Source organism: Apteryx mantelli, chromosome 4, assembly GCF_036417845.1.
Source record: "Apteryx mantelli isolate bAptMan1 chromosome 4, bAptMan1.hap1, whole genome shotgun sequence".
Classification (NCBI taxonomy): domain Eukaryota; kingdom Metazoa; phylum Chordata; class Aves; order Apterygiformes; family Apterygidae; genus Apteryx; species Apteryx mantelli.
Genome location: NC_089981.1, coordinates 1,018,221 through 1,044,985, shown reverse-complemented (window position 1 = coordinate 1,044,985; position 26,765 = coordinate 1,018,221). Strand labels below are relative to the sequence as shown.

The 26,765-nt window shown below is 64.2% G+C and overlaps 3 protein-coding genes across 6 annotated transcripts; 1 reads left to right on the top strand and 2 right to left on the bottom strand.

Annotated features, from left to right (window-relative positions):
- Positions 1-6,983: 6,983 nt before the first annotated feature.
- Positions 6,984-7,832, bottom strand: LRRC10B (leucine rich repeat containing 10B). Its single transcript, XM_067295241.1, has one exon. It carries the CDS (start codon positions 7,830-7,832, stop codon positions 6,984-6,986), a length of 849 nt encoding a protein of 282 aa, XP_067151342.1.
- A 1,863-nt stretch (positions 7,833-9,695) lies between these two features.
- Positions 9,696-13,784, bottom strand: SDHAF2 (succinate dehydrogenase complex assembly factor 2). Of its 2 annotated transcripts, none has more exons than XM_067295372.1 (4): positions 13,646-13,784; positions 11,359-11,585; positions 10,216-10,325; positions 9,696-10,023 (listed from the first exon to the last, which is right to left on the bottom strand). In XM_067295372.1, the coding sequence occupies exons 1-4, from the start codon at positions 13,664-13,666 to the stop codon at positions 9,893-9,895; spliced, it is 489 nt and encodes a 162-aa protein (XP_067151473.1). In that variant the 5' UTR covers positions 13,667-13,784; the 3' UTR covers positions 9,696-9,892. The 2 variants fall into 2 exon arrangements, with proteins under 2 accessions (XP_067151473.1, XP_067151474.1); XM_067295373.1 differs by having other exon boundaries at positions 13,652-13,784.
- A 47-nt stretch (positions 13,785-13,831) lies between these two features.
- On the top strand, positions 13,832-26,360 carry CPSF7 (cleavage and polyadenylation specific factor 7). Of its 3 annotated transcripts, none has more exons than XM_067295789.1 (10): positions 13,832-13,849; positions 14,788-14,906; positions 20,307-20,525; positions 21,230-21,333; positions 21,740-21,885; positions 23,573-23,981; positions 24,088-24,206; positions 24,289-24,457; positions 24,685-24,858; positions 25,161-26,360. In XM_067295789.1, exons 2-9 carry the CDS (start codon positions 14,853-14,855, stop codon positions 24,851-24,853), a joined length of 1,389 nt encoding a protein of 462 aa, XP_067151890.1. In that variant the 5' UTR covers positions 13,832-13,849; positions 14,788-14,852; the 3' UTR covers positions 24,854-24,858; positions 25,161-26,360. The 3 variants fall into 3 exon arrangements, with proteins under 3 accessions (XP_067151890.1, XP_067151889.1, XP_067151888.1); XM_067295788.1 differs by lacking the exon at positions 13,832-13,849 and adding an exon at positions 13,850-13,906; XM_067295787.1 differs by lacking the exons at positions 13,832-13,849; positions 14,788-14,906 and adding an exon at positions 17,113-19,085.
- The last annotated feature ends 405 nt before the right edge of the window (positions 26,361-26,765 follow it).

Sequence of the window (26,765 nt, the reverse complement as noted above, 5' to 3'; positions counted from 1 at the left end):
GAGCATCCCCAGCACTGAACATCCCCAGCACTGAGCATCCCCAGCACTGAATATCCCCAGCACTGAGCACCCCCAGCACTGAGCATCCCCAGCACTGAACACCCCCAGCACTGAACACCCCCAGCACTGAACATCCCCAGCACTGAACATCCCCAGCACTGAACATCCCCAGCACTGAACATCCCCAGCACTGAACATCCCCAGCACTGAGCATCCCCAGCACTGAACATCCCCAGCACTGAACATCCCCAGCACTGAGCATCCCCAGCACTGAGCATCCCCAGCACTGAGCATCCCCAGCACTGAACACCCCCAGCACTGAACATCCCCAGCACTGAACATCCCCAGCACTGAGCATCCCCAGCACTGAGCATCCCCAGCACTGAGCATCCCCAGCACTGAACATCCCCAGCACTGAGCATCCCCAGCACTGAACATCCCCAGCACTGAGCATCCCCAGCACTGAGCATCCCCAGCACTGAACATCCCCAGCACTGAACATCCCCAGCACTGAACATCCCCAGCACTGAGCATCCCCAGCACTGAGCATCCCCAGCACTGAACACCCCCAGCACTGAGCATCCCCAGCACTGAGCATCCCCAGCACTGAGCATCCCCAGCACTGAGCATCCCCAGCACTGAGCATCCCCAGCACTGAGCATCCCCAGCACTGAGCATCCCCAGCACTGAGCATCCCCAGCACTGAGCATCCCCAGCACTGAGCATCCCCAGCACTGAACATCCCCAGCACTGAGCACCCCCAGCACTGAACATCCCCAGCACTGAGCATCCCCAGCACTGAGCATCCCCAGCACTGAACACCCCCAGCACTGAGCATCCCCAGCACTGAACACCCCCAGCACTGAACATCCCCAGCACTGAACATCCCCAGCACTGAGCATCCCCAGCACTGAGCATCCCCAGCACTGAGCATCCCCAGCACTGAACACCCCCAGCACTGAACATCCCCAGCACTGAACATCCCCAGCACTGAGCATCCCCAGCACTGAGCATCCCCAGCACTGAGCATCCCCAGCACTGAACATCCCCAGCACTGAGCACCCCCAGCACTGAGCATCCCCAGCACTGAGCACCCCCAGCACTGAACATCCCCAGCACTGAACATCCCCAGCACTGAGCATCCCCAGCACTGAGCATCCCCAGCACTGAACATCCCCAGCACTGAACATCCCCAGCACTGAGCATCCCCAGCACTGAGCATCCCCAGCACTGAGCATCCCCAGCACTGAGCACCCCCAGCACTGAGCATCCCCAGAACTGAACATCCCCAGCACTGAGCATCCCCAGCACTGAGCACCCCCAGCACTGAGCATCCCCAGCACTGAGCATCCCCAGCACTGAACATCCCCAGCACTGAGCACCCCCAGCACTGAGCACCCCCAGCACTGAGCATCCCCAGAACTGAACATCCCCAGCACTGAGCATCCCCAGCACTGAACATCCCCAGCACTGAGCATCCCCAGCACTGAGCACCCCCAGCACTGAGCACCCCCAGCACTGAGCATCCCCAGCACTGAGCACCCCCAGCACTGAGCATCCCCAGCACTGAACATCCCCAGCACTGAGCATCCCCAGCACTGAGCATCCCCAGCACTGAGCATCCCCAGCACTGAACATCCCCAGCACTGAGCACCCCCAGCACTGAGCACCCCCAGCACTGAGCATCCCCAGCACTGAGCATCCCCAGCACTGAGCATCCCCAGCACTGAACATCCCCAGCACTGAACACCCCCAGCACTGAGCATCCCCAGCACTGAACACCCCCAGCACTGAGCATCCCCAGCACTGAACACCCCCAGCACTGAGCATCCCCAGCACTGAGCATCCCCAGCACTGAGCACCCCCAGCACTGAACATCCCCAGCACTTAACATCCCCAGCACTGAGCATCCCCAGCACTGAGCATCCCCAGCACTGAGCATCCCCAGCACTGAGCATCCCCAGCACTGAGCATCCCCAGCACTGAACATCCCCAGCACTGAACATCCCCAGCACTGAGCATCCCCAGTACTGAGCATCCCCAGCACTGAGCATCCCCAGCACTGAGCATCCCCAGCACTGAGCATCCCCAGCACTGAACATCCCCAGCACTGAGCATCCCCAGCACTGAGCATCCCCAGCACTGAACATCCCCAGCACTGAGCATCCCCAGCACTGAACACCCCCAGCACTGAGCATCCCCAGCACTGAACACCCCCAGCACTGAGCATCCCCAGCACTGAGCATCCCCAGCACTGAGCACCCCCAGCACTGAACATCCCCAGCACTGAACATCCCCAGCACTGAGCATCCCCAGCACTGAACATCCCCAGCACTGAACATCCCCAGCACTGAACATCCCCAGCACTGAACATCCCCAGCACTGAACACCCCCAGCACTGAGCATCCCCAGCACTGAGCATCCCCAGCACTGAACATCCCCAGCACTGAACATCCCCAGCACTGAGCATCCCCAGCACTGAGCATCCCCAGCACTGAACATCCCCAGCACTGAACATCCCCAGCACTGAACAGCCCCAGCACTGAGCATCCCCAGCACTGAGCATCCCCAGCACTGAACATCCCCAGCACTGAACAGCCCCAGCACTGAGCACCCCCAGCACTGAACATCCCCAGCACTGAGCATCCCCAGCACTGAACATCCCCAGCACTGAGCACCCCCAGCACTGAGCATCCCCAGCACTGAGCACCCCCAGCACTGAACATCCCCAGCACTGAACATCCCCAGCACTGAACAGCCCCAGCACTGAGCATCCCCAGCACTGAGCATCCCCAGCACTGAACATCCCCAGCACTGAACAGCCCCAGCACTGAGCACCCCCAGCACTGAACATCCCCAGCACTGAACATCCCCAGCACTGAACATCCCCAGCACTGAGCACCCCCAGCACTGAGCATCCCCAGCACTGAGCACCCCCAGCACTGAACATCCCCAGCACTGAACATCCCCAGCACTGAACATCCCCAGCACTGAACATCCCCAGCACTGAACATCCCCAGCACTGAACATCCCCAGCACTGAACACCCCCAGCACTGAGCATCCCCAGCACTGAACATCCCCAGCACTGAACATCCCCAGCACTGAACATCCCCAGCACTGAACATCCCCAGCACTGAACATCCCCAGCACTGAGCATCCCCAGCACTGAACACCCCCAGCACTGAACATCCCCAGCACTGAGCATCCCCAGCACTGAACATCCCCAGCACTGAACATCCCCAGCACTGAGCATCCCCAGTACTGAGCATCCCCAGCACTGAGCATCCCCAGCACTGAGCATCCCCAGCACTGAGCACCCCCAGCACTGAGCATCCCCAGCACTGAGCATCCCCAGCACTGAGCATCCCCAGCACTGAGCATCCCCAGCACTGAACATCCCCAGCACTGAACACCCCCAGCACTGAGCATCCCCAGCACTGAACACCCCCAGCACTGAGCATCCCCAGCACTGAACACCCCCAGCACTGAGCATCCCCAGCACTGAGCATCCCCAGCACTGAGCACCCCCAGCACTGAACATCCCCAGCACTTAACATCCCCAGCACTGAGCATCCCCAGCACTGAGCATCCCCAGCACTGAACATCCCCAGCACTGAGCATCCCCAGCACTGAACATCCCCAGCACTGAACATCCCCAGCACTGAACATCCCCAGCACTGAACATCCCCAGCACTGAACACCCCCAGCACTGAACATCCCCAGCACTGAACATCCCCAGCACTGAACATCCCCAGCACTGAACATCCCCAGCACTGAACACCCCCAGCACTGAGCATCCCCAGCACTGAGCATCCCCAGCACTGAACATCCCCAGCACTGAACATCCCCAGCACTGAGCATCCCCAGCACTGAGCATCCCCAGTACTGAACATCCCCAGCACTGAGCATCCCCAGTACTGAACATCCCCAGCACTGAGCATCCCCAGCACTGAGCACCCCCAGCACTGAGCACCCCCAGCACTGAGCATCCCCAGCACTGAGCATCCCCAGTACTGAGCATCCCCAGCACTGAGCATCCCCAGCACTGAACATCCCCAGCACTGAGCATCCCCAGCACTGAGCATCCCCAGCACTGAGCATCCCCAGCACTGAACATCCCCAGCACTGAGCATCCCCAGCACTGAACACCCCCAGCACTGAGCATCCCCAGCACTGAGCATCCCCAGCACTGAACACCCCCAGCACTGAGCATCCCCAGCACTGAGCATCCCCAGCACTGAGCATCCCCAGCACTGAACATCCCCAGCACTGAACATCCCCAGCACTGAGCATCCCCAGTACTGAGCATCCCCAGCACTGAACATCCCCAGCACTGAACATCCCCAGCACTGAACATCCCCAGCACTGAACACCCCCAGCACTGAGCATCCCCAGCACTGAGCATCCCCAGCACTGAACATCCCCAGCACTGAGCATCCCCAGCACTGAACACCCCCAGCACTGAGCATCCCCAGCACTGAGCATCCCCAGCACTGAACATCCCCAGCACTGAACATCCCCAGCACTGAGCATCCCCAGCACTGAACACCCCCAGCACTGAGCATCCCCAGCACTGAGCATCCCCAGCACTGAACATCCCCAGCACTGAACATCCCCAGCACTGAGCATCCCCAGCACTGAGCATCCCCAGCACTGAACATCCCCAGCACTGAGCATCCCCAGCACTGAACATCCCCAGCACTGAACATCCCCAGCACTGAACATCCCCAGCACTGAGCATCCCCAGCACTGAACATCCCCAGCACTGAGCACCCCCAGCACTGAACATCCCCAGCACTGAACATCCCCAGCACTGAGCATCCCCAGCACTGAACATCCCCAGCACTGAGCATCCCCAGCACTGAGCATCCCCAGCACTGAACATCCCCAGCACTGAGCACCCCCAGCACTGAGCATCCCCAGCACTGAGCATCCCCAGCACTGAGCATCCCCAGCACTGAGCATCCCCGGCCCTGAGCATCCCCAGCACCTGGTCCCCCCCGGCCTGGAGCAGGGACCCGCAGGCCTGGCGAGGTTATGCTCGGCGTTAAGGGGGGGAAGCAGAGGCTGGGATCAGCCGGCGGAGCAAAGCCCCTCAGGGAGGGGCAGGGCAGGAAACCCCCATTCCTGGGCATCGCTGGGTGCTGTGAACCTGGGGGGGGGGGGCACCGCCCACAGCACCCGTCCAACGCAGGGGTTGCACTGCCGTCGCCGGCACCTCGCTCCCAGACGGCCGGTGGTCTGTGCCGGGCACAGGGTGCAGAGCGGGTTCTGGGGTGGCCCGGCCTTGGGGCACAGCGTGTCCAGGCTTTTCCAGCCTGGGGGGGACACACGGGGGGCCGGGGGGGGGTGGCAGCGGCTGTGCCGGAGGGGGCTGAAGCTCAGCAGCGCTTCCCAGCTGTCCTGGCTCCCACAAGCGTGCTGAGCAGCCCGGCCTGAGCAATGCTCCCGTCGAGCGCTGGCGGGGATGGCAGAGGCTCGGGTTGCACGCGTAAATAATTCAGAGAACATCGGTCTTTAATAAGTAAAAGAAACTCCAAGCGCAGGGAGCGGAGTCGGCATCGCTGAGCACGGAGGGCAAGGGAAGCGTCGCGCAGGCTTTTTTGCAGCCGCACCGCTCCCCGGAGCCCGGCCCTCCGCGCCTGAAGCCAGCAGGAGCAGATGGAAAGAGCAGCCTGCTCCCAGCTGCGGCGAGGGCTCAAAGCGTCGTACGCGGGGGCTCCGCGAGCAGGCAGCGAGATATATATAGATATAGAGATATATATATATATAGCAAGACACACGTATGGATGATGCGCCGCGCACACCCCCGGCGCAACGTTGGCGCGGGGGCTCTTTCCTCATCCGCCTCGTTGCCGTATCCGCAACGCCCGGACCCCGGCCCGCCTTCCCCCTGCGCCCGCGATGCCCCTGCCCGTCCCCCGAGGTTGGCGGTGGGAGCCGGGAAACGGCACACGGAGAGGCGGGGAGCCCTTCCCGAGCCGACGGGGGCGGGGGGGAAGCGGGGGGCACCGGGCGGCCCCAACGCCGAGCGGAGAGGAACTTTCCTCTGGGATGAGAGGAGGGAGCGGAAAGCGCCGAGGGAGAGCGGCGGCGCTGCTCGGAGACGGGCCGAGGAGAAGGGATTCCCTCGGGCGTTAAAAGCAACGCAAGCGCCCCAGAGGCCGGCTCTCCCGCAGCGGGAATCATCGCTCCGTTTACGACGCTTCCAGAACGACCCCCCCCCCCCCCCCCCCCGCTGCGGCAGCCTCCCCGAGAGCCGACCCCGGCGCCTGGTTCTCTCACGCCGGATTTCCGCGGGTTTGTGCTTTTTATTGCTAGGATTCGGCACGCGCCTAGCTCAAGGAAGGGCGAGAAGGGCGGCGGGGCGGAAAGCCCGGCGGCGGACGCCCTGCCGCCCCGCAGCGAGCCGTGCTGCCGGCCCGGCCCGGCCCAGCTTCCGCTTCCGCGCCCATTTACGGGGCCGGAAAGTCGAGGCGGCGCACGGGGCTCCTCTTCCCGCTGCACGCGGAGCCGAGGTGAAGCCCGGCCTGGCCTCGGGGCCGGACACCGCGCGCACATGCAAAGTTTTCCGGCGGCTGCTTCTCCGACCTGCGACCTCCCAGGAGGAGCTGGGGGGGGGGGGGGGGGGATTTCTCTCCAAGTCAAGTCCGGTGGCGGCATGGGAACCTCGGGGACGAGGGAAGGTTTGTTCCCAAACCTGGCTGCTCTTCCGGGCCCGGCGTCCCACGTGGAAACGAACGGCGGCAGCTCTGCTTTTCCCTGCCTTGCCCGGCGGCGGCGGCGGCGGAGCCGTCGGGCCCGGGAGCGAAGGTCCCCCGCGGAGGCCGGGCGGCCGCAGGCAGCTCCCTTCTTTTAGCGGCGCCACGTCCTCCGCCGGCGACCGTCCCTGCAGAAGAAAAGGCCCCGCGGGGCCGCCCGTCCCCACGGTCCCTCGCCCTCCGCAGCCCCGGCGGGAGGCAACCGAACCCCGGCCGGCGGCTCACGTGCCCCGCGGGGAGCCGGGCGCCGGCGGGGCTTCGGCGGCTGCAGCAGCCTCCTCCTCCTCCTCCTCCTCCTCCTCCTCCTCCTGCTGCCGCCGCCGCCGGGCCTGGAGGCTCTGCTCGCGGGCCTCCATGAGCTCGCGGGCGCCGTCGCCCACCAGGCGGACGGCGGGGCCGGTGCGGGGCGGCGCGCGGGCCGGGTTGCGGTCGTAGCAGAGGAGGCGCAGGCCGCGCAGCGGGCCGAGGTCGGGGAAGCGGGCGATGCGGTTGCGGTCGAGGTCGAGCACGCGCAGGCGGGCCATGCGCAGCAGGGCCGGCGGGAAGGCCTCGAAGCGGTTGCCGTAGAGCCAGAGGCCGCGCAGGCCGGCCATGCGGGGCAGGGCGGCGGGCAGGCGCGCCAGGCGGTTGTCGCCCAGCTGCAGGCTCTGCAGGCCGGGCAGGCGCAGCAGGGCGCGGGGGAAGCGGTCCACCACGTTGCCCTCCAGCCAGAGGCAGCGCAGGCTCTGCAGCCGGGCGAAGGCGGGCGGCAGCCCCTGCAGCCCGTTGCGGCCCAGGTAGAGGTGGGCCAGGCGCGGCAGGCAGCACAGCGCCTCGGGCACCTCCAGCAGCTCGTTGCCGTCCAGGGCCAGCGTGCGGAGATGGCGCAGCGCCGCCAGCTCGTCCGGCACCTCCCGCAGCCCCACGCCGCTGATGTAGAGCTTCTGCAGGCCGCGCAGGGCGCACACGGCCGCCGGCACCCGCCGCAGCACCCGCCCGCTCAGCTCCAGGCACCGCTCGCCGCCGCACAGCTGCTCCGCCGCCCCCGACGGCAGCCGCTCCGCCCGCCCCGACGACCCGCCGCTGCCCATGCTCAGCGCCCGCCGCCCGCCGCCGCCGCCGCCATCCCGCCGCCCCGCCGCCGCCCGTCGCCACGGCAACCCCCCACGCCGCGCCGCCGCCAATGGGCGCGCGGCCCGCGGCGCCGGGGGCGGGGCTTCCCCGCGGGCGGCCGGCCGGCTCGCCCCCCGCCCCCCCCCCGGGCCGCGGCCCGCCCCCGCGGCGGGGACACGCCCCCCCGCAGGCACTACTAGGAAGCCTCGCCACGCCCCCGCGGTGGGGACACGCCCCCCCAGGTACTACTAGGGAGCCTCGCCACGCCCCCGCGGCGGGGACACGCCCCCCCGCAGGCACTACCAGGGAGCCTCGCACCGCCCCCGCGGCGGGGACACGCCTCCCCGCAGGCACTACTAGGGAGCCTCGCCACGCCCCCGCGGCGGGGACACGCCCCCTGCGAGGACCAGACAGCCCCACCCCCCGGTATGGACACGCCCCCGAGGTGGGGCCACGCCCCCTCCCCCAGCAGGTAGCCCCGCCCCCCGCCGCCGCCGCCCCGGCACTCCAGTGGGGGCAGCGTGAGGCCCGGGAGCCGGTGGCACGGCACAGGCGCAGGCTGCCCGCTGCACAGGCGTGCACAAGCGCCCAGACGTGGGCACACATGTGCACACACCTGCACGGGCCCCCTGCACACCCAGACGCGTGCACGTGTGCACACATACATTGCATGCCTGCACCGGCCCACTGCACGCCTGGATGTGTGCACGTGTGCGTGCACAAATGCATGCTGCACGCCTCCTCCTCCTCCTCCGCCCCCAGCCTGGTGCTGCAGCCCTAGCTGTTTTTCCCTGCTGCAGATAAGCTGTGTCATGCAAAAGCCGCACCGCCAAGCCGGGCTCGTACAGCCCTCCAGCGGCTGGCACCCAGATGGCACCCATCGAAAGCACTGGCCCCATAGCACCCAACGATGACCCCCCCCAACAGTGCCCACTGACGGCACCGGCACAGCTCGGGCCCCGTTCCCACAGGAAGCGGCCAGGCGCCCCGGAGCGAAACACCAGCCCCAATGCTGGGCGGCTGCAGGGCCTGGCCCCACGCAGCCAAGGGGGAGCCGGGGGCCCCCCGATACCCGCCACTGCGCCTCGCAACCCGGGCACGCGGCAAGAGCTGCAGCGAGGCGCAGGGCCAGGCCAGGCGACGCTCCGCGGGGGAGCCGCTCGCCCCCAGCGGCAGCAGGAACCGCCCCGGTGTCTCGGTGGCGGAGGGGCAGCAGGAGACCCTGTATCGGGGGCCAGCTGCTGCCCCTGTTCGCCACATCACGGAGAACTGCCTGAGATGGCTGCACGGCGATTTTTTCCCCACTCTCCCTGCTGCTTCTCGGGGCACGGGCAGCACGGGCCGGGTGCGCGCTCCCCTTCCCCCCCAGCAAACCGCTACGGCTGCCACAGGAGAAGCTGGAGGAGCAGAAAAGGAAGAGGCCAAGGCTGGCAGCAGCCCAGGAGCTGCCACCTTCCACGAGGACGTGCTACAGGCTCAAAACCAGCAGCTCCAGCCGTCAGCTCGCCTGGAGAGCGGTGGTCTCCAGCTCCGCGCTGGGGCAGGGCTGCGCAGCTGGGCCCCGCACCGGTCCCCCCGCTCTCACGCTGCTGCTCACCCAGCGAGGGTCTGCGGGTCGTCTCGCCAGCGCGGGTTCTGCCCTGCCTCACTTCCAACCTCCTGCTGAGGCCCACCTCCCCGAGGCCCCTAGAGGAGGGTTCAGAAGGAACCTCTAAGGGACCATAACTGTCCCGGCCAGCAGCGAGCCGGCGTCTGCCGCAGCAAACTCATGGGTTGCTGCTGCCTCCTCCGGGTGCCTTGCTCCCGGTGCCACCAAAGAGCAGACACCTCCCCACACAACGGAGCGGGATGGGAGCAGCCTGGCCAGAACGCGCGAGCGCCAGGGCTAGCAGCCATAGCTTTATTTGTTGTGCCCTGAGAGTCCGAAAGAGCAGCCACCGCCAGAGGAGAAGGGCCACAGGGGACGGCGGCAGCACTGAGGTTGCCACAGAGACCCCGCACGGCTCCAAGAGACGAGGAGGGAGGAGGCAGCCCTCCATCAGCGCGGCGACTCAAAGAGATACTCCAGGTCTGGCTGCCGCAGCCTCTGCTCCCTGTTCTTGTTCTTGGCAAACTCCCTCAGCATGGCCATGACGTCGTTCTCAAACACGGCTGGCGTGGGTTTCGCTTCTGAGGTAAAAAAGGGGCAGCGTGACAACGGTGGCTCTCCCCTTTCCCAAAGGGCTCAGCGCAACGCCAGCCACGCCAAGCCCGGCTTCCTGCACCCCAGAGCGATCCCGGCCTTCTCTGTTGCCCCGAGCCTCAAACCAGGGTAGGAGACCGCAGTCAGAGCCAGCAGGGCAACGGGCGGCCGCCCAGTACCTGTGGCCCAGTAGTAAATGTCCCAGTCGTTGCTGGGCTCATTGATGAGCCGGTCGTAGAGGTTCAGCTGCCGTTCGCTCATGCGGCTCAGGTTCTCCTTCGCAAAGAGGCTGGAGGAGAGAAGATACATGAACACAAGCGACGGTGGCCGGAGGGAGAGCTGGGCTGGCATGCCGCTCCTGACGCTGCCTGGTGCCCAGATCTCTAAACGCTGCAAGACACAGAGGAGCCGGGTCCAAGGTGACCTGCCTTCTGCCTTAAGTCCCAGCCTGCCCTCCGGCCATTAACCACTACTTTAGTCTTGCAGTCCAAGAGGCCCTAGCCCTGCTGAACGGGCTAATGGACTTCACTCACCAATTACCAAACCCCTGCTGGAAGCCGGCCGCTTCCAGCCGTGCTCACTTCCCATGAGGTTCTGAGCTCAAAGAGCTACCTCCAGCCTGGGAGAGCACGGGAAACAGTTCCCTTCATCACTGCCTTCAGGCTCACACTGCTCCTTCGGTACTCACGACACCGGAGCCGAGACACTCCCCTCCCCTGCATCATTCATACGTCCCAGATCTAGCATACATACTTCCCAAAGGATTTGACTCGGCCTTCCGCTAGGAGGAGCTTCCTTTACACCTCACCTGCCTCAGGCTGCCTCTAGCTCTGTCCCATCCTGCCCTGCAGCAGCGCTAACCACGGCACCGCAGACCCGTACAAGCAACACTCTCGCAGCGGGTTACCTAATGGCTCACGAGCAGATCTTCAGATATTCGCCTTCCGTCCACTAAGCAACCTCACACCTCGTTAGGTTTTAGATTATGGCTGCGCGCTAATGCAACGCCTGCAGCTCTTCCCTGTTAATTAAAAACCTGCGACTTCTTCAGGGAGCGACCTCTTGGCCAGCCTTTCTCACCTCCTCCCTGATCTCTCTGGCGTGGCCAGCGTTGACACTGTCTCTCCTGCAAACCGTGCTCCATCCCTGTCCACCCCCACGTGCGGAGGACAAACGAATACCGCCAGGACACAGCAGCCCGGACGTCCTGACGCAGGGGAGGCAGACGAAGCTGCAGGAGGCTTGCCGAAAAGCCGGGAGGGAACGCGGCTCGGGCACGTGTGCCGCAGCTCCAGCGGGAGCGCAAGCGCCCCGCGCCTCACCTGAGCAGGATGCAGTTCTCCAGCATGCCCCTCTTCCTGCTCTCGTACAGCAGGCGGGCACGCTTGGTCTCCAGCGGCTCATCCGGGCGCTCCTGCCAGGGCGGCAAGGGGATCTCCAGGACGTCCTTCCCCGAGTCCGTGGGGGAGCTGCCACGATAGCCGCGCTGCACAGACACGTGCCCCAAAACGGGCCGGCACAGCGCCCATCCGGACAGCGAGCAGAGCCGCTGGAGGGGACACGGACAGCATGAGCGTCACGCCCCGGCACGCAGCAGACTGCAGGCCTGTCTGCCCCAGGGCAGGGGGGCCCGCGAGACCCCCGGGCCCAGACACCGCCCCCCTCCAGACCCCCGGGCCCAGACATCGCCCCCCTCCAGACCCCCGGCCCGGACACCGCCCCCCCCCCAGACCCCCGGGCCCAGACACCGCCCCCCCCATACCCCCCGGCCCAGACACCGCCCCCCCCCCCAGACCTCCGGGCCCAGACACCGCCCCCCCCCAGACCCCCCGGGCCCAGACACCGCCCCCCCCCAGACCCCCCGGCCCCAGACACCGCCCCCCCCCAGACCCCCCGGGCCCAGACACCGCCCCCCCAGACCCCCAGGCACAGACACCGCCCCCCCCCAGAATCCCCGGGCCCAGACACCGCCCCCCCAGACCCCCGGGCCTAGACACCGCCCCCCCCCCAGACCCCCGAGCCCAGACACCGCCCCCCCCCCCAGAATCCCCGGGCCCAGACACCACCCCCCCCAGGCCCCCCAGCCCCAGCCCCCCCAGACCCCCCGGCCCAGACACCGCCCCCCCCCAGACCCCCGGGCCCAGACACCGCCCCCCCCCAGACCCCCCGGGCCCAGACACCGCCCCCCCCCAGACCCCCCGGCCCCAGACACCGCCCCCCCCCAGACCCCCCGGGCCCAGACACCGCCCCCCCAGACCCCCAGGCACAGACACCGCCCCCCCCCAGAATCCCCGGGCCCAGACACCGCCCCCCCAGACCCCCGGGCCTAGACACCGCCCCCCCCCCAGACCCCCGAGCCCAGACACCGCCCCCCCCAGATCCCCCGGCCCAGACACCGCCCCCCCCAGACCCCCGAGCCCAGACACCGCCCCCCCCAGATCCCCCGGCCCAGACATCGCCCCCCCCCAGACCCCCGAGCCCAGACACAGCCCCCCCCAGACCCCCCGGCCCAGACACCGCCCCCCCCCCAGACCCCCGAGCCCAGACACCGCCCCCCCAGACCCCCAGGCACAGACACCGCCCCCCCCCAGAATCCCCGGGCCCAGACACCGCCCCCCCCAGGCCCCCCAGCCCCAGCCCCCCCGGCCCAGACACCGCCCCCCCCAGACCCCCCGGGCCCAGACACCGCCCCCCCCCAGACCCCCCGGGCCCAGACACCGCCCCCCCCCCAGACCCCCGGGCCCGGACACCGCCCCCCCCCAGACACCCGGGCCCGGACACCACCCCCCCCAGATCCCCCGGCCCAGACACAGCCCCCCCAGACCCCCCGGCCCAGACACCGCCCCCCCCAGACCCCCGGGCCCAGACACCGCCCCCCCCCAGACCCCCGGGCCCAGACACCGCCCCCCCCCCAGACCCCCGGGCCCAGACACCGCCCCCCCCCCAGACCCCCGGGCCCAGACACCGCCCCCCCCCAGACCCCCGGGCCCAGACACCGCCCCCCCCCAGACCCCCAGGCCCAGACACCGCCCCCCCCAGATCCCCCGGCCCAGACACCCCCCCCCAGACCCCCGGGCCCAGACACCGCCCCCCCCAGATCCCCCGGCCCAGACACCCCCCCCCAGACCCCCGGGCCCAGACACCGCCCCCCCCAGGCCCCCCGGGCCCAGACACCGCCCCCCCCCAGACCCCCGAGCCCAGACACCGCCCCCCCCAGACCCCCGGGCCCAGACATCGCCCCCCCCAGACCCCCGGCCCGGACACCGCCCCCCCCCAGACCCCCGGGCCCAGACACCGCCCCCCCCCAGACCCTCGAGCCCAGACACCGCCCCCCCCAGACCCCCCGGGCCCAGACACCGCCCCCCCAGACCCCCCGGGCCCAGACACCGCCCCCCCAGACCCCCCGGGCCCAGACACCGCCCCCCCCAGACCCCCCGGGCCCAGACACGGCCCCGCAGGCCCCGCTGCCCCAGGACCCTCCTCGATCCCTCTGGCTCCATCCCTCTCCCAGGCCCTTGGCTGCCCCCCGGCTGCTCCGCCAGGGCCAGGACCAGGACCGCTGCCCCTCGCCCCCCAAGCCCAGCCCAGCCCTGCCCCAGGCCCCCCCACCGTCACCCTGGCCACCGCCATCGCTCTTAGCGTCCCGCCGAGCAGCCGCGCTCCCTACGGCGCCCCGCAGGGCCGCTCTGCGAAGCGGGGCGGCCCAGCTCTATGGCCCGGCGGGGCGCGTTGCCGCGGGCTGCGGGGCGGGCCGGAAGGGGCGGGGCGGAGGCCGGAAGGGGCGCGGCGGCGGCGGCGGCGGCGGCGGCGGCGGTGAGCGCGGGCGGCGCGCGCGCTGGGGCCTGCTCGCCAGGCGGGGCCGCGCGCGCGGTAACGGGCGGGGCGGGGCCGCGCCGCGGCCGGGGGGGGGGGGGGGCGCCCGGTTGGCGCCACCGGGGACGGGACGGGAGCGGAGGGGGGGGGGCGCGCGACCGGCTGCTTCCTCCCCTTCCCCCCCCCCCCCGGGGCCGGCCGTTGGGGGAGGGGCGGCGCGGGGGGCCGCGGCCGGGCCGGGCCGGTAGCGCTGTCCAGGGGCGGCGGTTTGGGGGCTGCCCCCCGGGAGGGGGGGTCGGGGGGGGGACCGCCGCCCGCCGGGACGGGACGGGGCTGGGCTGGGGGCGGGGGGCGGCGGTGCCCCCCTCGGGGGGGGGGGGTGCTGCCCCCGGAGAGGGGTCCAGGCTGGGGGGCGGCCGTGGGGTGCCCACACCGGGGGGGGGGGGGGGCCCTGCGCCCCCGGGGAAGGGTCCAGAGCGGGATTTTGGGGGGGGGGGTGTTAATGGGAATTTGGGTTGGGGGGGGAGCTGGGGTACTTCTCGCCCCCGGGATTGCAGCAGGGGGGTTGGGGTGAGGTGGCCCCCAGGGGAGGAAGCTGGGCTGGGGCTGGGGGTCGCGCTGCCCTCAGGATGGGGGGAGCAGGGCCACGTTGCCCCCAGGGCTCGGTCTCGATTTGGGGGAGCAGGGTGATACTGGCCCCAGGGCCTGGATCTTGTCGGGGGGTGGGTGTGAGGTGGCCCCCCCCCCCAGGGGGGTGTGCTGTCCCTAGACATGGGCTCCCCTAGGAGAAGGGGAGTCGGTGTTGGCCCTGGGCGCAGCGCGGCTGCTGCCTGCCGGGAGGAGAAGGCCAAAACCCTGTTGGGAGAGGCGGAGGGGGAACACGCGCAGGGGGTCCCCGGCACTAAGGCGACCCCCTCCCCTCCGTTGCCCTGCTGCAGTGCACCTTTGGTCTTCCTGCTTCGCCCCGGTCCCGTCCCGGGTTCTCAGTCCTGTCTCTGGAAATATGTCTGAGGGAGTGGATCTGATTGATATCTACGCCGACGAAGAGTTCAATCAGGTGAGCGGAGCGCCAGGCCGTGGCGCTGCCCGTGCTGGGGCCGCTGTGGCAGCGGGCGGGGGGAAGGGAGGGTGGCTGGGGGGGGCAGTCCACCCTTTTGCGGGCAAGAGCACATGAAGCAGAGTTGGCCAACTCGCCGGCACGGCGCTAAAGTGGCTAGTGTTAGCGTGCTCTGGTGTGTACTCACTGGGCAGAGGTAGAAGAGGTGGCTGTGTGCAAGGAATACAGTGGGACAACGTTGAAGAGTCCTTCTGGGAAACCAAGGACTGGGACTGTCATTAAATCATGGCAGCTGTGATTCAGAGTCATGAAAAAAAAGCGTTTGTATAGATTTCACAGGGGATTCAACGTGTGGATGGTTACAAAATACTCAGGCAGTTGGCAGGGTTGAGAGGGAGGCAGGATTTCCACCAAAACACTTACTGAGGCGTTGGTGACCGGGGATAGAAGTGGATGGTTGTGACCTGCTCTGGCTGGAGAAGGAAGACATCCAAACTGGAAGAGAGCTGCACCAGGTAACTGCGAGAGGAACTGCGTAGCGAGGGCTTCTCAAAGCACCGAGCCTGCGGACGTGCGTGCCGGGTGGCGAGCTCTCTGGGGAGGTGCTGCGTGGAGACCTGCGTGGAAACCTGCTGTAGTCAGAGAGGCGCCGGTTCGAGGTCATCTGCCTCAGGTGCCAGCGGCCGAGGCTGTCAGGGACCCGCCGAAAGAAATGGGGGAGAACGTGTGTGCGCAGCTTCTAGAGAAGCGGATTTTAGAGAGTTCAGGGATCTGGACAGCTGAGGAGAGCGGGTGTGAGTGCACATCTTGGAAGATTAAAAACTGCCATGGAAAGACCATGGAGGAAAGTTGGTTCTCACTAGATGGTAAGCTGCAAGAACTAGAAACAAATCACAAGGAAGAAGGAATTGCCAGTTGGCTAGAGCTCCCAGAGGGCTGAAGAGGAGTCGAGGGCAACAAATCCTTTGTTCTGAAAAGGCGGAAGGTTATCAAGTGAGAATATGCCGTAAGTTAAACCTTCAGGAAAAGTGAAACACCAGAAAAGCATGTTAATTGCCTCAGAGATGAGGGGACTGTGAGATGCTTTCAGCTGTCTGGGAAGAAGCAGGAGTTCTCCACTGAAAGCAATTGCATTAGAGAAGGACAGAGTCACAGCTGGTCCTAGCATTGCCAAAATAATGGAAATCTCACTGTAAGGGTGAGTTGCAAAACAAATACGTGGTGTTTGTGCTGCCTATAGAAGCCAGGCTGCCCTGCACAGATATCCTCAAACTCTGAAATACTTCTCCCTTCAGACCTGGATTCTTCTGAAAAACTCCTAGAAGTCAGATTGCCCGTGTGTTCTACAATCTAATACTATAATGTGACCAGACTGGACTGTTAGGCTGGGTTAGAAATAGTCTCGATTTCTATATTTCCTTGAAAATAACGTTTAGTAGTCAGAATCAAGAAAATATACCTGAACTTGGGAGGCAGAAGATAGAGTTGAATAACTGAAGGAATAAAGACGGAAAGTCTGGAAAAAGAAAATGTGTGGAAGTTGCTGGGCTGGAATTTAGAAAGACGTTAAATGGAAAATAACTAGCAACCATCATTTACGACAATTACCTTAAATGCCAGGGGAAACCAGTGAAAGAGCTAAAAGAAAGTAAATAAGGTATCTTTGTCTACAGAAGGAGAAACGTGGCATCGGTAGGTGCGAGTTGGAAAGTCCCTGAACGTCTTGGAGGTTAACTAGTGAGTAACTAACAGGTGGGAGGGTTTAAAAGGAAAACTGCTGTCATACCTCTGACTTTCTGCTTAGATGGTCAATGCTGCCTGTCCTGCCCGTGCGTTCAGGCTGGCCTGGCAGAGAAGGCTCGTGTGCTGGAAGGCCTGAAGAAGGAAGAGCGATGAGAGCAGTGGATTGGGTTGAGGGGGAAATGTCTGCTGGGAAGCTGAGAAGATCTTTGATGGGTCTGGTCTTGTCTTGGTCGAGTCTTGGAAATCTTCATGGAGTAAAGAAGTTAAGCAGCGTTGAGAGGAAGGACAGAGCAGCAGGCAGAGCAAACATGACTGTGCACAACACGGCAGGAAATAATGTGGAAAGATTTAACTGGTGAATTTGGGGGACAGGACACAAGATCTTTGACACGGCCAAGGAGATAGAGGGCTCTTAAAGCTGGAAGTGGTTATCAAGACTCGTCAACTCCAGCGTCAGGCATGCCTCGGGCTGTGAGGCATCATGTGCGGCGGCAGGAAGAAACCCGGAGAGTCGTCTGCGTGCACTGGTGGGCGGTAGAGCCAGGAGTCCTGTAAGCTGCAGCGCATGGGATCAAAGTGCTGTGGGAAGACACCACTTCTGCCCTGCGGTTCCTGTGGCACACCAGAAGTTCAAGTGTGGTCCCGAATTCCACAGCACACATAATTAAAGCTGAAAACGCATCGTTTAATCAGTGTGCACCTTGTAAAGCGCTGAACGAGGGTTCAGAGTGAGTGATGTGTTCACCAAGTTGGGGTCTGAATTGCAGGGAAGATGTTAGCTAGCAGGTAGATAGGTAGTGCAGAAAGCATCTTGTTAGCGTGCATTTCCAGTGATGGTCTGCAAATTCTGTGCTACGTGAGACGACAGGCAGAGACCAGCAGAATGAACCGTGAGTACCTCTACATCATCTTCCCTTGAGGGTGTTGGTTTTTAAAGCAGAGTGTCAAAAATGAGCAGAGCCAGGAGGATCTCTGAAAACTTCTGAGCTGAAACAGCAGCTAAGTAGCATAATTGAAGGCTTCCAAACGCTTTCTGTTCTAGCCCCGTATTCTTGTTCTCCTCAAGTTTTTGAAACTTACCTTTCAGGCTGAAATTTTCCAGTCTTGGGCCTTGTCCAAAGGCAACTGGTGGGGGTAGGAGTGTGGGAGGCAGATTAAGCAAACAGTTGAGCTGTTTTGAGAATGAGTACAAAAATACTTCTCCCCGTTGAAATTCTTGTAACCTTTTATCAGCTCCGCAGCTGAAGTAGCTGAATGCCAAAAGTTAAAATGTGACTTGGAAATGGCTGTTGCTGTCAAGAAGGGGCTTGAGGGTGTCTGGGGAAAAATAATTCCCTTTACCGTTTCGGTGACCCTTTGAAAGTTGTGTGCTGAGCACCATTCCTCTTCTCTCCCACGAGCTCATGAAGTGACGTGTTGCATGTGTGTAATTCCCCGACCCTCAGACCACAGGGGATTTAACTGCATCATGCTATCTCTAATAGAAGGTGTCATCTGCACTGCCTTGAAAGTCTTGAACATAGAGCTGGATGTGTTGTCCTTGCGCGTCAGCAGCAAACTTCTAAAGGCCCTAGTGAAAATGGTATTTTCTGCAAAGCACCCGCTGGGTGGAGGGGTGTTTGGCTGGCTGCTGTGATTCTGAAGGGCAAGGCGAAAGGCTTCCCTGGGAGCGGTGGGGAGGTGGGTGCTTTCAGAAGGCTCTGGCGAAGCTCTGCTGTGCTGCCTCGATTGCGGCAGCCCAACTAGGAAGCGCGCGTAGCTGGGTGACGTCCTTCACCCAGAATTACGCAGCCCTGGTGTTTCCCTGGCCCTCCGCTGAAGACCTGGGTCATTTGGGTTCCCCGGGTCGCTGGGGCAGGGTCTCTGTTCTTCGTGCTGTGTCGGGTCTGTGCCTCGCTCCCACGGGACAAACGCTAACATAGCAATTCATCGCATGAGATGATACTCCGTGTATGTTGGACTTGTGTAAGCAATTAGTATGAAAATACGTAGTAAACACAGCATTCGCTGTATGCTCCAGATTAAATATAGCCTAGAATAGGAGTGGGAATTGGAAGGCAGATCTAGGACACTTGAGTTTGCAGCGAAGAAGCTGCCTTGTTGACTGGTTCACTTTGTGAAAGGCTGCGCTGCTGAGGAGAGTAAAGAGTATAAACGTGTGTGTAAAGACGTTGTATAAAAAAACTCTTACCCTGAAGAGAGCTCAGTTGGCCTAAAAAGGAATGAGATTGTGATCACACTGAAAATAAATGAGGCTACGCTGGTGTTTCTGAGGTGACGGGAAAACTCGACTGGTAAAATTTGAGGAGGGATGCCTAAGTCACAGTGGGACTGGCGAAGTACATGCCTGCCAAGGAGTGACAAGTTCGTCTAGGGCGTTTGACCTGCGGAGGTGTTTTCCGCCACTGAACTTTTGCCCTGGCGCGTTTATAAAAGGTAAGCTGTTTCCCGGTTGCCTCTTAGAGCAGCAAGTTGAGTCTTGCCCTGTCGCTCAGGAAAGCTCACGTCCCGGTGCGCGAGCCCCCTCCGTTCTCCTGGGGGGTGCGTGGCATGTGGTGGAGCTAAACGGAGGAGGGGATGGAAGAGAGCGAAGTGTTTGTAGCTGAAGTCGCAGGGAGAAAAATCAAGCAAGATCTTTGAAAGTCAGCACAGGTTGCCAGTGAGGCAAAGCCATGAGGAGGCTTTGTATTTTGGAATATTCCTCTCTTTTCCACCTTCTTGCATGTAAAAATACTCCCAAGGTTATGTCAGGCATCGCAAAGGAAGAGCCCGTCACTTCTTTGGGGTAATCCTGCTTCCCTCGTTGCTGGGGAAAGGAGACTGATCCCGTTGTTTTGGGATTTTGTTAACGCTTGGCCAGTTGGAGAGCCGCGCAGCTGGACTCGGATGGAGAGAAACGGCCCGAGAGGGCAGCTAGCTCAGCACAAACGCAAACGAAAGGGATTTCCGTGTCAGCTGGGAGGAAGAGCAAACGCTACGGTAGATTCCACAAGTGAGGGGCTGTCATAAGCCTGGGGCGCTGTGTGCTTTTGCAGGGCAGTGGAGCAGCACAGAAAAGCAGTTCAGCGCTGAGCGGCAGTTACTGGGCCAGAGAGGAAGCGGACGGAGTTGCCTCCGAAATAACGAAGCGCTGAAAGAGAGCGCGCCGTCAAAAAAACGGCAGCGCGCAGAGGAGGAGCGGGGCGGGGAGACGAGGCTCTGGGCAAGAGGAACTGGCTTGCGAAACATAACAGGAGCCGGATTTGTTTGCTGTAGCTTCATTCATAGCAGTGATTTAGCACCTTCTGCTAACTCTGAGTAGACCTGAGAGAAATGAATTGAGTCCTAGAAGGAGGAACTGGGCTATTCTGAGCTGCGTGCTGGGGCTTTTAGAGGCAAGGTGGGTGCCCTGAGGCTGGGCAGGTTAATTCTGCACCCTGCCTTGGCGGTGGCCCTGGGCATGACCGGAGCCTCCTGGATGCGCAGCCCCAGGAGGGGGCAGAGAGTTGCATTCTGCAGGATGTTGAGTGCCCTGGGGTGTGCGGGAGGACTTCGGAATGGGGCGTTTCTCTGGAGCCCCTAATATGCTCTTAACAGCCCGGCGACTGCTCTCCGAGCGGCAGTTTCACCCGCGGGATGTCCGTTTTGTAAAGATGCTGACAGTCTCTTCCCTCCCAGGACTCTGAGTTCAGTAATGCCGACCAGATGGACCTGTACGATGACGTGCTAGCAGCCAGCTCGCAGCCCACCGAAAGCCGCACCAGCAGCTCCGAGGCGCCTCCGGAGATCCGCCAGGAGCCGTCCCCCAAGCCCAACAACAAATCTCCCGCCATCCTGTATACTTACAGCGGACTGCGCAACAAGAGGGCTGCCGTCTACGTGGGCAGCTTCTCCTGGGTGAGTGGGGTCGTGGCGTGGCGCTCCCCTGCTGCCCGCCGGCGCTTTCCTGCGGAGGGCGTCTCCGGGGCACCTCCACGGGCAGTTCAGGGCTCCTGTGGTGCGTACGGAGATGAGGTTGCTCCAGAGCAACCCCCATTCTCTTGACGGGCTGCAGGGCTCCGTGGGGCGCTGTCCGCGCTGACCCAGTGCCCCAAGTTGGGTCTTGAGCTGGGCTTGACCTTGTGATCCGAAGGGAAAAGGGATTCGGAGCCCTGCGAGGCTTCAAACTGAGACAAGTGGCCTGCGGCTCTGATCTGGTCGCACCGGGCTGCCTTTGTCACCTCTAGCGTCTCCCTTGCGCTGGCTGCTGCCCCAGCCTGGCTTTCCCTTGGCGTCTCCGCTGGGAACGTGTGGGCAAGTCCCTTTCTCTGCCCTGGGTCGGCGATCCTGTTTGCGGATACTGGGACAGTTCTGGGACAGTTCTGTCTTGCGCTGGGGACAGAGACCTCTCATAGCCACGGCTGGGGTCTGCTTCAGGCTCCAGGCTGATGTTGACGTCCCTGTAGGGGCTTTGTGGCCTCTTAAGAGCGCCTGCGCTCAAGTCCACCGCCCTAGGCCTCCGAGCGCCGAGACTGGCCCCAGCTGGAGGGTTGGCTGGGGGGCGCCAAGGCCCTGCAAAGGGCTGCGTGAGCTGACACTGGCCTCTCCCCTGTTCCCCTCAGTGGACGACTGACCAGCAGCTGATCCAGACCATCCGCTCGGTGGGTGTCTACGATGTAGTGGAGCTGAAATTTGCAGAGAACCGAGCCAATGGCCAGTCCAAAGGGTGAGAGCTAAGGGGAACGTGGAGGGAACGGAGAGCCAGGCCCTTGTAGCCACGTCCCGTGCTTTGGGTGATGGCCTGGGGGAGTGAGGAGGCAGGCAGTGCTTTTCCTGGCTGGTGCGGTGGTGCGCAGCCCGTCCGGAGGTGGGATGGTGAAGTGGAGACTCCCAAAGGGTTTGCGCAAACGATGCAAGTGCCTGGAAAGCAAGGAGGGAACCGCTGGGAGACAAGTAAACGCCAGGCTGGGTTCAGCTGCCGGGAAAGGCAGCGGGGGTGGTGGTGGATGCTCCCTGCCAGGGGGGCACAACAAGGACAGAGGGAGACTTTTTAGGGCTTGATAAGGGATCTCACGGGTGGGTGAACTGCTCGAAGCCTGCTGTTGCCTGCTCACTGCCAGCCTTTCTCACAGGTACGCAGAGGTGGTAGTCGCCTCTGAGAACTCGGTCCACAAGCTCCTGGAGCTGCTTCCCGGCAAAGTCCTCAACGGGGACAAGGTGGAGGTGAGGCTGGCAACACGGCAGAACCTGTCACAGTTTGAGGCCCAGGCTCGCAAACGTAAGTGATGTGAAGGCAAGCCACGGGTGGGGAGGGACCTCCGCGCTGTGCAGCCGGCTCCCGTGGGCCCTGGAGATCCCCAGCAGAGCTATCAGGCCGAACCCGCTGAGAGCTTGGGGTGGGGGGACACTGCCAGGAGACTCTGTGGGTTATTTCCTATTGCTGCTGAGTCTGATTAGATCCTGACCCGAGTCTTTATGATCCCCTTTTAGGTGCTCACACACTGCGAAGATCCCTCGTAGCCTCCTCCTCCTCCTCTCCAAACTGAATGGGCTTAAGCTCTTCAGCCTATCAACATAGCTAAGACCCTCCATATCTATTAGTAGCTCTTCTCTGGATCTCCTCCAGAATTTGTCCATCCCTGCGGAGGTAAGGTGCCCAACACTGGACGCAGTATTCCAGCTGGGGCCTGGCCGTGGGCTTTCTACAATGGCAATAGGTGGTCCTTGCCTCACTCCGCAGCGATGTGACGCTCCAGCCCCGTGCTGGGGGGCTCTGTGGAGCCGGAGAGACTGTCTTGTCAGGAATGTGTACGAGGAGGTCTTGGCCAGCTGTGGTCATTGTAGATCCCGTGGCCCGTTTCATTAAAGGAAAGTCCTTCTTTCTAAATGCCATGGCCAAGTTTCAGGGGGGTAGCTGTCCTTCACGCCCTCCCTTCAGCTCCAGCTAGGCACCGAGTCCCCCAGCGCGTGCGTTGATCCGCTGCTCAGCGGCGCTGTGTGCTGTAAGACCCTGCCCCAGCCTGCCCTTGCCGCCGCTGCGTTTCAGCGGAGTGGTGGGTGTTCCCCCTTTCCTGCCCTCGCCCCGCGGGATGCGGGGAAGCCAAGGTCTGGTCTGCCCGGAGGGGCCTTGCCGTTGGCGTGACTGAGCTCACGCGAGCCCTCGCCGCAGACTCGGCGGCCCTGTCTGCCTGGCGGGAGCGCAGGGGCCGGAACGTGTGTCGGTGCTCTGCTTGGTGGCCGTCCCCGCTGCCTGCCCTGCACGCGCCAGGACAGGCCTGATCAGAGAGGCAAGGCCTGGCAGGGAGCCGCCGGCTCTCCGAGGGGCTCGGGCGGGGGAAATGCCCTCCCGTGTACTTCTCCTGGCTCACCCTCTTTGGACGCAGCGGGGGCCTCTATCAGTCTCTTTGAGCGCAGATGCGCACCGAGTTTTCCTTCCTCCAGAAGCTCCGGCACCGTTGGCACTTGGGTTCTGTCCCCTTGTGCTCCTTCACGCTCAGGCCTTTTTGAACCCGCTCCCGTGAGCAGATCACAGGCTCTCTGGGTCGTTTAATGTCTTCTGGGGCTCGGACTTTGGGCCACAGGACCCGGTGGCCTCTCCACTGGGATCTCTCGCCACTTCTTGTGGCTTTTGGCTTCTGTCTGTGTAACTCGCTCTGCAACTACTGCAGAGTCCTGCTGGCCAAGAGCGTCGCCGGGACGCCGTTCAGGCGACCGTGTCTTGCTGGAGAGCGCGGCACCCTCTCTGAGGCGTGTGGAAGCGGAGGCTACGTTTGGCTGGCTGGATCTTTCTCTGGGCACCTTGAGCTCTGCTGAGATCGGACTGAATGCGTGGGGGCTGTGGGAGAGGATGGCCCAGTGCGCCATTTGCCGTGGGTGGGGAGGAAGAGGAGGTCTCCAAGGCCTGCAGACCCTCCTCCGTCCGCCTGGACGCTCACGGCTCTTTCTTTCTCCTGTGCTGCTTGCAGGCGTGCCGCCGAGGGCCCACTCTCGGGACTCTGTGGACTCGGTGGATGGCCGCGCCACGCCGACGGAGAATGCCCTGCCGCCCACGCGCGTGGAGAAACCCCCGTCTGTCCTGCCCTTCTTCAACCGCCCCCCAGCTGCCCTGCCCCTCATGGGGCTGCCCCCACCGCCGATGCCGCCCCCTCCGCCCCTCTCCTCTGGCTTTGGTGTCCCCCCGCCTCCGCCCGGCATCCACTATCAGCATCTCATGCCCCCACCGCCTCGACTGCCCCCCCACTTGGCCGTGCCCCCGCCGGGGGCTGTCCCCCCTGCCTTGCACCTCAACCCCGCCTTCTTCCCCCCGCCCAGTGCAGCCCTGGGTCCTCCGCCGGATACCTACGGCAAGGCCATGGCGCCCTACAACCACAGCAGGTGAGCTGGGGCTGGAGGGAAGCCGTGTCGCTGGCCGGGAGCAGCCGGCGGGGGAGGGCTGCGCTGCCCGCCACGCTGACCCCCGTGTGTGCCGTGTCTTGCGCAGCCGAGAGCTCGGCCCGCCACCTCCCCCCGTGAGCGAAGTGGAGTTTGAGGAGATCATGAACAGGAACCGGGCGATTTCCAGCAGCGCCATTTCTAAGGCAGTGTCCGGAGCCAGTGCAGGTACCGGCCATTGCTTCCCTCCTGCCCACTGCGCTCCCTTCCCGGCTGATCTGCACCCCTTGGACCTTCGTTTTCTCCGCAGGTGATTACAGTGACGCTATCGAGACCCTCCTCACGGCCATCGCCGTTATCAAGCAGTCCCGTGTGGCGAACGATGAGCGATGCCGCGTCCTCCTCTCTTCCCTCAAAGACTGTCTGCATGGGATCGAAGCCAAGTCTTACAGCACAGGCGCCAGCAGCAGCTCCTCCAGGTAGCGTGTCCTCAGGCGACCAGCGGGGCTCCGGGGCTTGGAGCCGTTTGGAGATGGCTGGATTGTACCTGGACTTGGAGCTAGGGTCTCGGTCTGTCCTCTGATAGCGGATGGGGGGAGAGCATGGTTCACCTGGCAGCCCTGTCCCCTCCATCCCTGGGGCGTGAGGGGGCCGGGCAGTGGGATCCTCCCTGGAGGGGACTGAAAGCTTTCCTCTTGTTCTCCAGGAAAAGACACCGTTCTCGGGAGCGCTCTCCCAGCCGGTCCCGCGAGAGCAGCCGGCGGCACCGGGACCTGCTCCACAGTGAGGATCGGCACGAGGACTATTTCCAAGAGCGGAACCGGGAGCATGATCGACATCGGGACAGGGACAGAGAGCGGGACCGGCACCACTGAGACGGGTGAGCCGGCGCTGGGGTGCTGACACGCACGTGCCACGTGCCCCGGCTGCGCCTCTGGGGCAAACCCTGACCAGCTCGGGCTATGGGTTTCGTGCCCCGAGACGCCGGCTCCCCTTCCCCGTGCGCCAGCTGGGGAACGACGAGGAGGTGTGGGATCTCTGGGGTTCCCCTGCCTGGCTGTACTGAATTAACGGGAAGGGTGTTGGAGGGGCAGGGTGGCGGGGAGAGGCTTTGCCTCCGGCTGGGCGTGGAAGTGCAGGGCCTGGGGCTGCTCTGACTGTCCCTCTCCTCTGACCCCGCAGGAGTTTGGCAGTAAGTGGTTTTTAATGGACTCGTATCTCTTCGCCTCGACCAGGACTACACGACTGAGGCCGCTCCGCCCCCACCCCTTCCCTGCCACCCCCAGCTCTCTCTGGGCGCCCAAGGAAAGCCATGCTGTGCCCCCAAGGGGACTCCCGCTGACACCTCGTGGCCTTGGGGCCTGAGCCCTTGCCCGCGCTCACTGCTACTTCTGCTTCCTGGGGAGAGGCTGGAAGCTGTGGAGCCAGGGAATGCCTGGGCCCGGGCCACCGGGCCCAGCCGCCGCTCCGCTCCATGGATACTCGGACCCAAAGAGAAATGGTGCTTTTTTTCCATGGAGGGAGGTTTGTGAGCCCTTTCCTCCCTCTTGCCCTCCTGGGGTGGCTGGAAGGGGACGGATCCTCCTGCGCGCGCGCGCAGCGTGGGGGCGCGCAGCTCCTGGCCCGCTCTCCGGGCTGGGCTCACTGGAAGCAGTATGGGCTCTTCTGCTGTGTGTCATCTTCTCACCTTGCCAGGGCAGCAGACTCCTGTCTTCGTTGCCCCAGCGGTCCCAGCACGGGGCGCTCCAGCCCGTAGGACACCACTCCGTACTCGTGCTTTCCCTTCTCCGTAGGAGAGAGCGCGCGGCTGATGCCCTCTGTGGCTCTGCTCCCTGCTGCCTTCCTCCTTGCCCTCTCCGGTCTGCCTGGCTGCTCCCGCGGGCAGCGTGCCTGGAGAATCTTGTCCCCTGTGGGGGCTGGAGCTGGGCCGGGGGTTACCATCTCCCTTCGCCCTTCCTCCTCCCCCGCTGGCTCGCGGTCGCTGGCTCGCGCAGCAGCAGCAGCAGCTCTGGCTCCTGGGTGCCCGGCGGAGGCCTCGCTGCCGCAGTGCCTTCCTTGTTTTAGAGGAAGCGACGGAGGCAGAGCCCCAGCGAGCCGGAGGCAGGGCAGGCTGGAGCTGCCCGCCTGTCCCACTGGCCTCCGGGGGCCGCGTGTCCCTCCTGGGTGGCGGTGGCCGGTGTCCCGGCCTGTCCCTTTGCAGCTCCATCCCTGCCTTCCCCCACTGCCCTTGGGTAAGGGGGGGGAAGGAGAGCTCCATCCTGGAGCGGCACAGCTGATCTGCGCACCATGGCGCCCTGGCTCTGCCCCACGGTCCTGAGCCGGGCAGGAGGTGGCGGGGAGTCCTCCGCCTCTCGACGAGGGCGTTTCGGAGCCTGGGGGGCGGGGGGGGGCTGCGCCAGGCAGCGCGCAGAGGGCAGAGAAGCAGGACGTCCGTTCTGAGCTGGGGCAGGAGCCGCCGCAGCGCCGCACCCCTCGGGCAGCGGCGCTGGGGCCACGGGGGCAGCGCGACCCCAGCGCGCAGCGCTAGCACCAGCGTGAGCGCTCTCCGGCAGAGGCTGCGTGCTGGGCTCCAGGGCCGAGGGCAACGGCTTTGGAGGAGGGCGGGGGCGAGCCGAGGACACAGGGTGACTTCCAGGGCAGGGTGCCCAGCCCACGGGGCTGCTGGCTGGGTGGCATCTCCCTCTGAACTGTGGCTGGACATGAAGCAACCTGGCTCTGGAGGTCTTTTTAGAGAGAAATCACCAAAAACAAACAAAAAAAAAATGTATAAAGTACCGTGAGGCGCCA